Source organism: Falco biarmicus, chromosome 10 (assembly GCF_023638135.1).
Source record: "Falco biarmicus isolate bFalBia1 chromosome 10, bFalBia1.pri, whole genome shotgun sequence".
In the NCBI taxonomy this organism is placed as follows: domain Eukaryota; kingdom Metazoa; phylum Chordata; class Aves; order Falconiformes; family Falconidae; genus Falco; species Falco biarmicus.
In genome coordinates, this window is record NC_079297.1 from 26353631 (window position 1) to 26366737 (window position 13107).

The 13107-nt window shown below is 37.5% G+C and overlaps 1 protein-coding gene across 4 annotated transcripts in view; it reads left to right on the plus strand.

Annotated features, from left to right (window-relative positions):
- The window catches only part of HIPK3 (homeodomain interacting protein kinase 3), a 113677-nt gene that overhangs the window by 95001 nt on the left and 5569 nt on the right, over positions 1-13107 (plus strand). For all 4 annotated transcript variants that reach the window (XM_056353327.1, XM_056353324.1, XM_056353326.1 and 1 more), the window contains exons 6-15: positions 714-898; positions 1678-1837; positions 2224-2347; positions 5511-5632; positions 5802-5926; positions 6042-6203; positions 7165-7461; positions 8373-8513; positions 12368-12603; positions 12877-13004. In XM_056353327.1, coding sequence (XP_056209302.1) covers positions 714-898; positions 1678-1837; positions 2224-2347; positions 5511-5632; positions 5802-5926; positions 6042-6203; positions 7165-7461; positions 8373-8513; positions 12368-12603; positions 12877-13004 — 1680 coding nt within the window. The remainder of the gene's footprint in view (positions 1-713; positions 899-1677; positions 1838-2223; positions 2348-5510; positions 5633-5801; positions 5927-6041; positions 6204-7164; positions 7462-8372; positions 8514-12367; positions 12604-12876; positions 13005-13107) is intronic.

Consider the following 13107-nt stretch of genomic DNA (forward strand, 5'->3'; position numbering starts at 1 on the left):
TAGCTGCGTCAGCCCTTTGTGCTTCCTCTAAAGATCTTCCTTTGTCATTGCTTGTGCATGACAAGTTACGTATTTGTCCATGTGGTGGGAGAACCCTTTAATTTTCTGTATAATGCATACTTTCTCTTTTACCTTATCTGCCATTCTGGGTAAAAAAAGAACACGTGGATCCTGCTATCTTAACTATACAATTTCCAGTATAATTCTGCTGTCTTAACAATATAATTCTCAGTATAATTCTTTTTTTTTTTCCTTTTTTTTTAAACACGACTGTTTCCTCACTTTTCTTTATAACTCCCTAGTCAATAACAAAACGAAATTTTTCATTCTCTTCCATATCCTAAAAAAAGAATCAAATCTTTTTGCAAGATTGGCATTAATACCTGTTTGAAATTGTGTTTTGAAGATAACTTCTGTAGTTTAAATTAGTCCATATAAAGATCTTTATCCCAAATTTTACTACTTAAATTCCAAGTCCCAAACTGGAATAAAGCTTTCAGGGGATTTTAGCTGGGGAGGGTGCAAGGGGGGAGTAGTGTGTGTGCAGAAAAAAGTCACCGATTCCAGGCCAACCGTACTGGGATAAGCTAGCAAATTCATCATGCCTCACATGATAAAATCATTGAATATTACTATTTTATAGCAGAAAGCAGTATTGGAAAGAGTTAAACTAATATGCGTGTCTACTGCCTGACTGTTCTGTTCAATGCCAGGTGAACATGGTGATGGATTTGGAGGGAAGTGACCTGTTGGCAGAGAAGGCAGATAGGAGGGAATTTGTCAGTCTGTTGAAGAAAATGTTGCTCATCGATGCTGATTTACGAATCACTCCAGCTGAGACCCTGAACCATTCTTTCGTTACCATGAAGCACCTCCTTGATTTTCCTCATAGCAACCAGTATGTAACACACAAAAACATAGTTATTTTTTTTAAATCTCTGTTGTAGTGATTCGTGTGTATAATAGTGTTGTTTCTTCTGCTATCAGACAGAAGGATCTTTTGGCATTTTTGTAACATCTTAGTTCTTTCAAGTGCTTGCAATATTAGATACATCTGTTTGGTCAAGGAAACTGAACATCTGTGTGTTTTTCTGAAAAGTAATGTCTAGAGCAAGAGATTTCTGAGTTATTGTTTTTATACTTGGCTGTTAAAATTCCAGCAGTGCAGAAATTTGGGCTTGATTTTTGGAAGTATGAAGAGCCTTAGTTTCTGTCGGTCACCGACAGCTAGGGTAGGCATTCCCTCTTGAGTTGAACATCTGGGACATCTTTTGTGCATTGGTTAATGTGGAATATATTGAATGTTTTCTTGCAGTTCTGGACTTGTGTATTTCACTGTGGATTTCCTAAGGGGCAAACATTTCACTGAAAGAAAGAGCTTTCCATCCATTTAGTTTACTATCCCTCCTGCTTGTATGCAGTTGTTAGAAAATGATGTTAGTTGCAAGGAGCAGGAAACAGGATTTTTTTTTTTTTTTTTGTATTTTAAAATGTGCGTTACAAAGGCTTGATGTGAAAATATTAATAGTAGGAGTTTTTCTACTTCTGTGTATGATGCCATCCTGTGAAACCAGGAGATGTGGGCTTTGGGCTTTTTTATCTTATTCTGGGGAATTGTTTTATTCATTGAACAACATGAAATTCTAATTAAAGCAATTTATTTTCTGGTTTTGATAGAGTGAAGTCCTGTTTTCATATCATGGATATTTGCAAATGCAGATCAAATTTGTATGACTTAAGTAATCGCAATAAAACATCACTTATGAGACCAGTTGCCTCAGGCAATGCAGCTAACCTGACCGCGAGCTTTACCAAAATTGGTCCAGTAAGAAGTCAGGTAAATTTTTTTTTTTTTCTTTTTAAAATTATAAATTCAGTTAATGCAGTTTCTCTAATTAATTTCATAACTGAAGAAAAGTGCATCCACTAAGTGACAAAATCTTCTGCCTTTTACTGTCATTTTCCCCCCAGTGTTTTCTGAAACAAACCGTTTAGAATTCAGCAAGTTTCAAAATTAAGTTCCAAACCGGGACTGCCGCAGCAAGCCTTGCTGTATCCCAGTGCCCTCCAGTGGCCAAACGGGACCGCTTCCTCTGAAATGCATTTGAAATTGTAATTTTCCTAAATTCTTGCCGTTGTTCGTTATTTAAGCTGGAGGGAGAAGTGTGTGAGAGGTCCAGATTCACAGTTCTAACGTTGTCTGGATTAAATCTGTTCCCATAGGCATTAACTGCATCTGCCCATTCAGTTTTGCACCAAGGGATACCGCTGCAGGCAGGAAGTGCTCAGTTTGGTTGTGGTGATGTTTTCCAACAGGCATTGATTATATGTCCTCCAACTATTCAAGGTACGTTTAACTGTAATTGTTACAGTTCCTAAAATAGGAACGTTACTGTCTGCCTGATAGCAGTATTTAATTTTCCTCATTATATCCATGTGAGCTATATATTTAAAAGAGCTTAATTGTGTCATTAAAAAATCAGCATGTTAGTCAGATCCAGATACATTGCTCCTATTTGAAAGAAATAGCAAATCAGCATCAGCAGAAAATCATTTAAGCAATAGAGTCCATCTGCGTATACGGATATATATACACAGATACACATATTGAATAAAAGAGAGGGACACTATGTGAAAGCTGAAGCAAAAGAGTATTCCAAAATAAAGTTTGAGAGGAAACAAAGCTGAAGGGAGTATCAGCCTTTTTTGGTGTTACATTCTTTTTTCTTTTTTGATGGTCATATGTAAGGGTTTGATTGATTGTTCTTTTTTGTAGTTTTGGTTGTTTTTTTCGGGTTTGGGGTTTTTTTTGGTTTGTTCTCCCTCACCGTTTTTTGCCCCAACTACATCCCAAGGGTATCCTAGGAAAAAGGATAAGAAAATACAACAGTTCTTTTGATAAATCTGCCTGGATAATAAAGTTGATTTTTTTTCGTTAACTTCCAAACAAATAGTTAAGTAAACATCTGGAAATTTGGGGCTTCTTTTAAGGATGTAGCTGCCCTGTGTACACAGTGTCACATTTACTGTCCTGTGGTTATGATGAAACAGGACAGCTGGACAGAACTGCCGCAGCTTTCCGATGGCTGAAAAGCACATAACTAAATCTTTGAGAGTTTTTATTGCATCATGCTGCGAGGAGGAAAGGGCAGCTTGGCTGAACTCTCGTGTATTATAAAGGATGAGATTGATTTAAGCATACAATTTTGTATTTCTCGAAAGAAATAACTGGCTGAGGGTTCAGTTCTCGGAAACATTTGGAAGGCTGTGAGGTGGAGATGCTAGCACAGGAGTATTTCTGCAGTATAGATAACAACCAAATGAGCATATGCATCTCTAGAAGGGTACGTGGTAATACAGCTGACCCCTGTTTCCCTAAACAAATGCATTTGCATCATGAAAGGTAGGTAGTAGTATTTTTTGGAAAAGTCTTTAAAACTTCATTTAGATCTCGGAACATATCAAGCAAAACTTTTTCTGTTTATAATGGGCTGCTCGGGGAGGAGCTGATGAAAAAACAGCCTTTCTTACCCTAGCAATAGTCGTTTATGAGGAGGGGAAAATAGTTTATATTGTTTGCTTATTAACTTAGCTTGGTTATAGCCTTCACCACCAAAGATGCAGTTTTTCAGTCTTGGTAATGTTCAGTGTCATGTTAAGATCAGATCTTGAAATGACGGTGTTTATAGGAAATAAGTTTTTTAAAGAATGAATTTCAAACTCCTACTTGGTTCTCCTTCTGCGTTTTAAAGTTCTAGAAGTCCCACTGGAGTCACTCTGGAAAAAAACCCAAAACACTTGTAAGCTAAACTTGCCCAGGAAGTCTTCATCTATTTAGATAAAGACAAATACCGCAGACTTCATCGGTAATGTTATTTGTGGCTGCTGCATCAATCTTGGGTTCCAGAGACTTAAGAAAGCTCCAGGTGTTCACCCTGCAGAGTGTCAGAGGCTGTATGAGCTAAATATATAGCTTCACCCAGGTTTCCTTCTGCAGACTTAGAATGGTTAGGTAATTTCTTATTAATTTTATATATATACTTTACACAATTACATACTCCATATTTTAAAAACCCTACTGTTTTCATTATACTCAGATGAATAAAGAAAGTGATTATTGAAAAGGAAACAGTACGGGCAAATACTTTTATCTGTGATCTGTATACTGTATTCTTAGTATGCTGATAAATTTCTAAATGTAAATTCTACTACAGCTTGAATGAAGGGAATATATTGTTTTCATCACATAGGTTACAAGTTGAGTTGCTGGCACAGAGGGAAAGGGATATTAATGGTATCTGGCACTGCTTCAAGGTTCCCTGCTCGGCTGCTCTGTTGAATATCTGAAGTGCTAACGCTCGCTACTTCTGGCAGAGTTAAGATGTTGCTGCTCTAGATGGATGTGTGGAAAAAAAAAAAGTCAATAGCTTTTCAGAATTAAAAGCTTTGGACTGCATGGTTATAACTTAGTATTGTGTTATCACATGAGATAATTACGTCAGATGAAGATACTCTTTCATCCTTTATTGTAAAGATTTTAAAAACACTCACACACGCTTTTAAACTTTAGTAGTTCTTTAGTAGTTACCTCTGAAACCCATTGCTTAGCCTTTGACTAAAGCACAAGATGCAAAGTGCAGTTGGAAGATGAAATTAGTGTATTTGTCTAGCCAGTATTTTCGTCTAGCATAGCTGTTCTGTTGCAATATCTGTTGAAAAAAATAATTCCTTTCTTATTTTAGTTGAACATGACTATGTAAAAAATTATCATTGGTAATAAACATTGCAGCATTGCTATACATCTCTTAGTTTCCTGTGGCAATAATGAAATCTGTACAGGGCACAAGATGCATCTTTTTCCTATTAGGCCGTTGTATATTGTAGTATTCCAACAGTGCTGTGGTTTACATTATTTTGATGAAGGGATGAATAGGATTATGGATTCTACCACAAATATTTGATGGCATACACAGAAAATTTTACATTGTTTCCTGCAAAGGAGATGGTAACAAATAGGGGTATTAGACATGTGGCATTGCCAGCTATAAAAGCTAAGAGGAACGGGTTTTAGCTAGCTGGAAATCCAGAGCACACGAGATGTGCAGGAGTCGATTGTGAGAAGCTTTGAAACTCTGGTCTGTTGACTTTTCTCTGCGTCCTTTCAAATACTTCTAATGTAGCTTGTGATAAAAGTAAATGCTTAGTTTTGCAGAACTTTCTGCCAAAGTCATTCTGCTTTCTAGTAGTCTGTGTCCAAAGAGCGGATATTGGCAGTTCTTTCTGGAAATTACAGCATCAAATATTTGTGTAGATAAGTAATGGCGCACAAAATCTTTTAGGTGTTTTTAAAATTTGGCTTGAAGGTCTAAATTATGGAATTAGATCATAAACACATCAAGAAAAAATAGGAAAGCGTTATAAAATTATCCTTTGTTTTCATTTTACGCAGAAAATGTATGCAAGACTGGTGTGTTGCTTAAAGCTTGGGCATGTTTTTTTCTCCCTGCTAGGAATTCCTACAAACCATAGTAAACCCACCAGTTTCTCCCTGAGGGTGGATAATGCAGTTCCACTGGTGACCCAAGCCCACGCAATTCAGCCACTACAGATTCGAGCAGGGATCCTTTCTCAGGTTGGCTTACTTTCAAAGTAAAATCTTATTTGTTTTATTATTAGTTAGTAAATATTTTTGCCCTGTAGAGTTCTGTTGCAGTGCCTCTTCCGTTTTGCGCTGAGCTACAAGCGGCTAATTTAAGTTCAGCCGTTCCCTGTGTCACGAAATCTTCTCTGCTTCCCAACAGACGTGGTCGAATCAGACGCAGCAAATATTGGTTCCTGCGTGGCAGCAAGTAGCGCCGGTGGCAGCTCCTGCAACATCTCTGGCCTCTGATCCTGTGGCTGGCCCACAGAGGCTTGGAGACTGGGGGTAAGTCGGCAGATTTTTGTGCAGCACCTGAATGGTTTAACAAGATGATTTAACGAGAGCGATGGATGCTGATGCAGCTGACTTGCAATATAAAACTTCCTTTACTTTTCCTCAGGAAGATGATTACCCAGGGCACCCATTACAATTCAGTGATACCGCACCCGCTTTTAACACATCAGATAACCCTGTCTGCCCCTCAGCCGATCAGCGTGGGCATTGCACATGTTGTCTGGCCTCAGCCTGCAGCTACCAAGAGGAACAAACTGTGTCAGAACAGGTTGGTAGAATACTTCTAATATTCAAATAGAGTGTGTCTGCAGTTGCTGTTCAGTGGGCAGGGGAATAGCCTGTAAAAGTGGCATGTTTGTTAGTAACACTTGTTCTTAAACAATCTTTTGGGAAAATTTATCCTCTCTGCCCTAAGTTTTCAATGTTACTTTGGTAACACATACTAGATGGAAAAAATATTTACAATAGTTAAGAGGTTTTAGTTCCTGTTGGTTAGTATGTGCCCATCATGATAACAAAGTTCTCTTTATAGCCTTTGGGAAGGTATAAGAGTGTATTGAGGTTGCTCTAATGAGATTTTCCCAAGTTTACGTGCATGAGGATCTATCGGGTTTAGGCAACTAAAAATAAAGAGATCCTACATAACAGGGTTGCAGTATGCCTTACCATCGTCTTAAGAATAGACTTGCTTTCACTGGTAGCCAAAAATACTTTAGCTGCTTGGTAGAGAAACTGTGGCCCACTGCCATACAAAGTATTTGCAAAGGTGTGGGACGCTTGATAAAGGGGAAAGCCAGGGTTGCGAAAGGTGATGTCAGCAGTCGCGTATTAAGCAAGGATTTAATCTGGAGGCTACCAGCTTTTGTTCTCGGGGAGGATCTTTGCAGGAAGTCTGGCCAGGTTTTGTTTGCTTGGGTTTTTTTTGCACAAATGAGATTTTAGTTTCCTTTTTTCCTTTATAAGAAAATGGGATTTTCAATCTATTGTATTCAGTGTTGTTGAAAATTTTAGTCTTAGGTACTATGTATTTTGGATTTTGTTAATTAATGTCTGAAATCATCTATGCCGAGTGTTTATGACTGTGTTTACTCTTTTATGTTTTTCTTCGTATTCATTTAGGACATTGGTGTTTTACCCTGTATCGCTTGCTTTGGTTTTGTTGAAAATAGTAGTTTTCAGGTCTGCTGGTAGAGAGCCGCTAAATGTCAAACGGTGTGTTTTCTTCACAGGAGCAATGTGTTACAGAATACCAATATCCAAAATACAACCTTTCTATCTCCAAAGATACTTAACCTGAAGGCTGTAAAGAGAATAAGTTGTATAGAAGCACAGGACAATCTTAACTCAGAAGGACAGGAAAGTAACTGTTGTGAAGCATCGGTCAGGCTGGACCCTGATTCATCTCTTTCAACCAAACAACGCCAGGCAATCTTCATTGCCGGTTCCCCTAGCCCAGCAGTCAGCGTGATCACCATCAGCAGTGACACAGATGAAGATGACATAGGACAAACGCATTCCCTGAGAGAGTAAGAATCGGTGTTTACTTATATTAAGGTTTTACTTAAACATAGCTGTCTTAGCGTAGCTAAGTGTTTGTTGAATCTGAGTCAAAAAAAGACAAATGCCTTTCTTATCAAATTTCACTAAGAAGTTAACTCTGTAGCAGTGTATTATTTGAAAGTGAAAAATACTTTAAAAAGTCTGCCTCATTAGCCTGTATACATTAGGCATTTCCAAAGCAGAATATTTTTAGGTCCAACATATTACTTTTTGTCTTTGTACTGTCATACCCTGTTTGTTTGTGAAGATGAGTCTTCTGGCTTTGTATAATCAATGTTACCATTCTAGCAGTAGCATCCAGTAGATAACATTACATATCTATGGATAAAAAATACTTCTCTAATGGTATGAAAAGATATGCATTGGGATATAAAAGCAGATACTGAGTATGGTCCCCCAAAGGATTTTTTTTTTTTTTTCACAAAGCTATCAAAGCAGCGGCTATCTTTTTAAATGGGGACTTAAAAGTTTAATGTTTGTTCGAATTATTTTTTTTTTTTTTTTTTTTTTTACTTCTAATGATTCTGAACTGGAGGAACTTGTATTTTAAGTTTAAACTTTGTCAGAAGTTTCAAGGTTCTGAACTGTTGTAGTAAAATCTTTCATCTACTTGGTTTAGTAATGACTTAGTAAAAAATTTATTCATTTAGTAGGTTTTAAAAAATGCTTATTTAGTCTAGAATTTCCGAAGGAACACTGAAAAGGTTTAAAGTCTGTTTTAGATGTAAAAGAAGCAGGGAATTGGGTATTAATGTACATTCAAGGGGCCTTATTCTAATATTTGACCCTTTTTTATTCTGTAATTACACCTAAGTTGGTGGTGTACGAAAGAACGAATGAGAGACGGTGTGTTTGCTCATTTTCTTTTTGTGTGTAGGTGTAAAGGTAGCCTGGACTGTGAAGCTTGCCAGAACACCCTGAACATCGACCGCGTGTGCTCCCTCAGCAGTCCGGACAGCACACTGAGTACCAGCTCCTCGGGACAGTCTAGTCCATCTCCTTGCAAGAGATCCAACAGGTAAAAAGTTGTGCTCCTTTCAATAAAAACATCCTGGTATATAGCAGACTCAGTTTATACTAAAAAATGCAAAAGTTCTGTTACGTTGCCATCTGCTGAGGCTAAATGATGTATTTAAAAATTAATTTACTGGCCTACAGTTGCACAGCATAGACTGTTCTTTTATCGTTCCTAACAGATCCGTCTAGCTAACACTGGAAGTTTTCATAATAGTGAATGAATGCTGTTTACATGGAAAATATAAACATGTTGCACACAACTTTCAAACAAAAATCTTCCAAGGCTGTAAAATCAAGCAAGCCACAGTAGGATGTGACAGAAAGTTACCAGATTAATTTTTGCACCCTCTTGTTCTCCCATTGTGTGTCTTGTGTTGTAAACTTTAATGACATTGATGCCTTTTTTTCTTCTATCAAACATAAGCCTCACTTATGTGAACACTGTTCGTATGAGCAGCTTTTAAATATTTTAATCTTCGCTGCTTGCTGTGTAGCTTAAGCCTTCATTTTTGCACATTAGTCAAAATTCACTCTTACAAAAATATTCAACGTAAAGCTGAACTGTTTTATGGCATTTTTTTTCTGCAGTACCTGAGAACTTCTGTGTGTCGCCATCAAATACAGACCTGTGACACAGTCAGAATTTCCCACTGGCTTGGGATGTTCTGGCTGGGACACCTGCCGATGGCTTTTCCTCTTATTTCAGTCCCTGCCCTTCTGGTGCTAATATGTTGAAATTTTAATTGTAGCTACTTGTGGCACTTCTACAAATCAGGTTCCTGGATATGAGTTCCTGAACCAAGAAATATTTGAGATATGTGGTTGCTGGTATTGGTGAGAAGTTTGGTTTAATATGATTTACCCAATATCCCATAGAAATTTTGTGACCTAGGGATGCAGTTAGTTTTTTTTCAAGCAACCTGAAGCTGCCATAGGCTTGACCAATTCTTTCATTTTTATTCTACAGTTCACTTCCTATTTTCTGTAGAATAGCTTTCTATATAGAAGACGGTGATTCAAACTCAGAGCAGTTTTGTTGTGCAAAATGAGTAAAATTTGAAGTCTTGATGAAAAAAAAAAAAAAGGTTCGTTTCAAGTAATTAAAGATTCCATCACAACATGTATTGACAAGGCAATGGAACTGCTGGTCTGTGCAGGCAGTTTTATATGCTTTAAATTTTGGGCAGCCTGATTTAATGATACTTTTAATGGATAATTTATCTATATAAATTATTTTGTTAATATAAACACAATCCTTTTTCTATAAAAAAAAAAACCCAACAAAAAAAACCCCAAACCAACAAACCCAACCAAAACCAAAAACCACCCCAAAAACTTGTGCATGAACAGCTTTGACATCCATTTGGTATCCTGTAGGGCCTGAAATCTTTAGTGACCAAATCTCTGCGGCACTGGACACTGAATACACTGAAAGGTGGGGTGCGTTGTTATTCTTTGTGCTGTCCAGGGCTGGGAAGGTGTATTGTTAAGGACAAGACGTGTATCATACGGTGAGTGCTAGGACAAGAGGAAAAGTTTTGTTTACTCAAGATGCAGCTTGGTGTTATGCTTAATCCAGCCACATGTTTTTTTTGGGTGGATTAGTTTTCTATTAAGTTACTAAACTGATTCAACTCATTCTGCAGACACAACTGCTAGATCCAATAGCAGAAGTACAGTCATGTAGCACATGGATAGACTTTTCATTTTTTTGAGATTAACTTGATGTGGAAGATAATCCCAGACAAATTTCTGCCATTTCTGAGACTTTGACGATATTAAAATAAAAAGTTGCTGGAGTTATAGAGATGGACCAAACCAGGTAGATTTCCCTCATCCTGTTTTCAAGTGTTTGTCACTTCTAACAGTAAAACAAGAAAATAACTAGACGCATTTGAAGAATTTGAATTCAAATGGGTAAATTTTAGTAAAGATTTAGGTAACAAGACATGTTTTATACTGGGAGGCATCAGGTATTCTTACCAGTTGATAGTTAACACTGTCAGTCCTGCTTATGCTTTTATTTAATATCAGAACATTCAAAACTTCAGACAAGTTTTTATAAAGACTGCTTGATTTTAGTGTTTTCACTGAATTGCAAGGAACTGACCTGTAATACAGTTCCCCTCTGTGAGTCAACTTTATGTCGATAGCAGAGGAGCACGTCAGATTCAGGTTTCACTAGCATTTAACTTACATTGTCGCACAATTAGTAACTTGAATCAAAAGTTAAGAATATAGAAATACAATTAATTGCTCAGTTGCTGGCACAGTTATCACTGTTTGTTACTTAATAAACTATTCAGAATTACCTAGCTCTCTTGACTGAGACTTCAGGTTTTTGTGCTGGTCCTTGTAGTGTCAAAGTACTTTTCATAAAAATATGGATGTTATAAATGGTTTTATTTGTATTGTCTTAATTTATTTACCATGCTATAAGGACATGTTACATTAGCTATAAAATCACCAAAGGACTTAACCATATGTTTAGGGGTTAGTGAATTCACTGCCGTTTCTTGCATGTGTTGAATGTGTATTCCACCAGGTTTTGATATAAACTGGGGTTTTCATGTTTTTCTAGCTGATAGAAATTCTTAATTCTCATGTCCATCCTCCCTAACTGGGAACTTTGGTGGCATCTACACTTAATTATTCATCACCCCCATACCATTCATTTTAGGTCCGTTCAGTGAAGGATGCATCAAGCCATCTATATAATCCATACCTGGCACAGTCCCTGTTAGAGGACTAGTTAAATTTCTTTTTTGTTATTAGCGATGTGTCTGTGATGTACCTTTTGCTTGTGTAACAGTGAATACGTAAATGAGATGAATGTATTTGCTGGCTGTATACCTCATTGTAGATGAGTTTCCCAGGTTGTTTACTATTTGCTGCCTAAAAGTTAATTCGGTTTTGGTTCCACTGATTGAACTCTGGTCTTGCTTCTGGCAGCATTTACCATCTTCTCAGCCTTTTCTTCTTCGGATATGAGCATGGAGCTTCAATAAATGTTAGCAAAGGCTATTATTATGATGATGATGAGCTGGTTTCTCCACTGCTCCCTTCCAGCTGCTTTGGTGAAAGCAGTGGTTGAATAAATGAGTTTGCACCACTTGGATTTCACAGAGCACAAATGCCAAAATAGCTGCTGTGTAAACAGAGGGTTGCATTTGTCTCTTTAATCTACAGCTGTAAAAAAAAAAATTAAAAAAAAGTCTGTCGGTCACGTGCAGGCAGTGCTCTCTGGAGCAGCTTCAGAGAGACCCAGTTTTTCAGTAGATAAGGTCTAGTGTAGCTGCTGGTGGTTGATAGGAGGATGAGAGGGAGCTCCTGCGGCTGTGCAGGCTGCTTCCTCAGCACGCTCTATCCCATCCTGACTTTCCCAGGCCCCAGGGATGGCTTTTTGCCGACTGTGGGATGTGGCTGATGTCTAGAAGGAAATTAGATTGGTATGTTCTCATTTCCTAGCATAGTAACCATCAAGAGACCTTTTATGTTTTGATTCAGGAAGAAACAAAATAACCTTTTATTTGACCGAATAATCTAAATTTTGGGTGGCTTGTAAGTACAAGATTATTTAAAAAGTAATCACAAAGTGGGTGCAAGTCGGGTTACACATCTAAGTCTTTATGTAGAAGTTATCTCCTTGCTCTGAGCCTTGCAATTTATGGATAGAATGAGTTCAAATATTGACCTGCCATCCAAATGTCTGTCTTCGTACAATTAAAATGTAACATTTTAATCCACCTTTGAGTAGCTTCACTTCCATAAATTTTGTGAGGTAATCTAATAAAACGCATCTGTTTTGTGAAAATGTATGTGTTTCCATGTAAATACTTTCTATTTTTTTGATAGTATGTCAGATGATGAACAGGAAAGTGGATGCGATACAGTGGATGGTTCCCCAGCCTCGGACTCTTCAGGACACGACAGCCCATTTGTGGAAAATAGCTTCGTAGCTAATACCAATAAAAATAAGGAAACAAGAGCATCCGTTAATCCTGAAGCCAAATCAGCTGTTTGCACTGTAGTGGTACCACCAATGAGGCTTGAAAACAGGTTACATCTCGATGAACAGATGGTGAATACAGGTAAGTTCAGGTGGATTTTTTCTTTCTATACCATCAGATAAGAATAGGAATTTGAATATTTATTCAATAGCCATGCATATGAAGATTTCGACCTACTTGTATAACTGCTCATCTGTAATAAATGCTTCTAAATTTTGGTATCTTTTGACTTTAATTAGTGGATTATTTGATTATTTCTTCCTGTATGCTGAAGCAAATGAAACTCTGTCTAACTTCTGTTAGAAGAGAACAGTGACAACAAAAACATAACATTGTTCATTTATATCTTGGAAGATGCTGCGTGCCAGCCACTGAAAAAGGGCCGGTCTGTCCTGGGAAGAATAAACCAGTCTTCTATTGTAGGAAACCGTCAGCAAAAACTGACATCAGCATTCCATCAGCAACATATAAACTTCAGTCAGGTATGTGTACTTACTCACATCTAAGTAGTATTTTTCTGTCTTGAGGTTCCAAACATGCTGAATGCTCACAATTTCAATTGCTGTCAATGGCAACTGCAGGTTT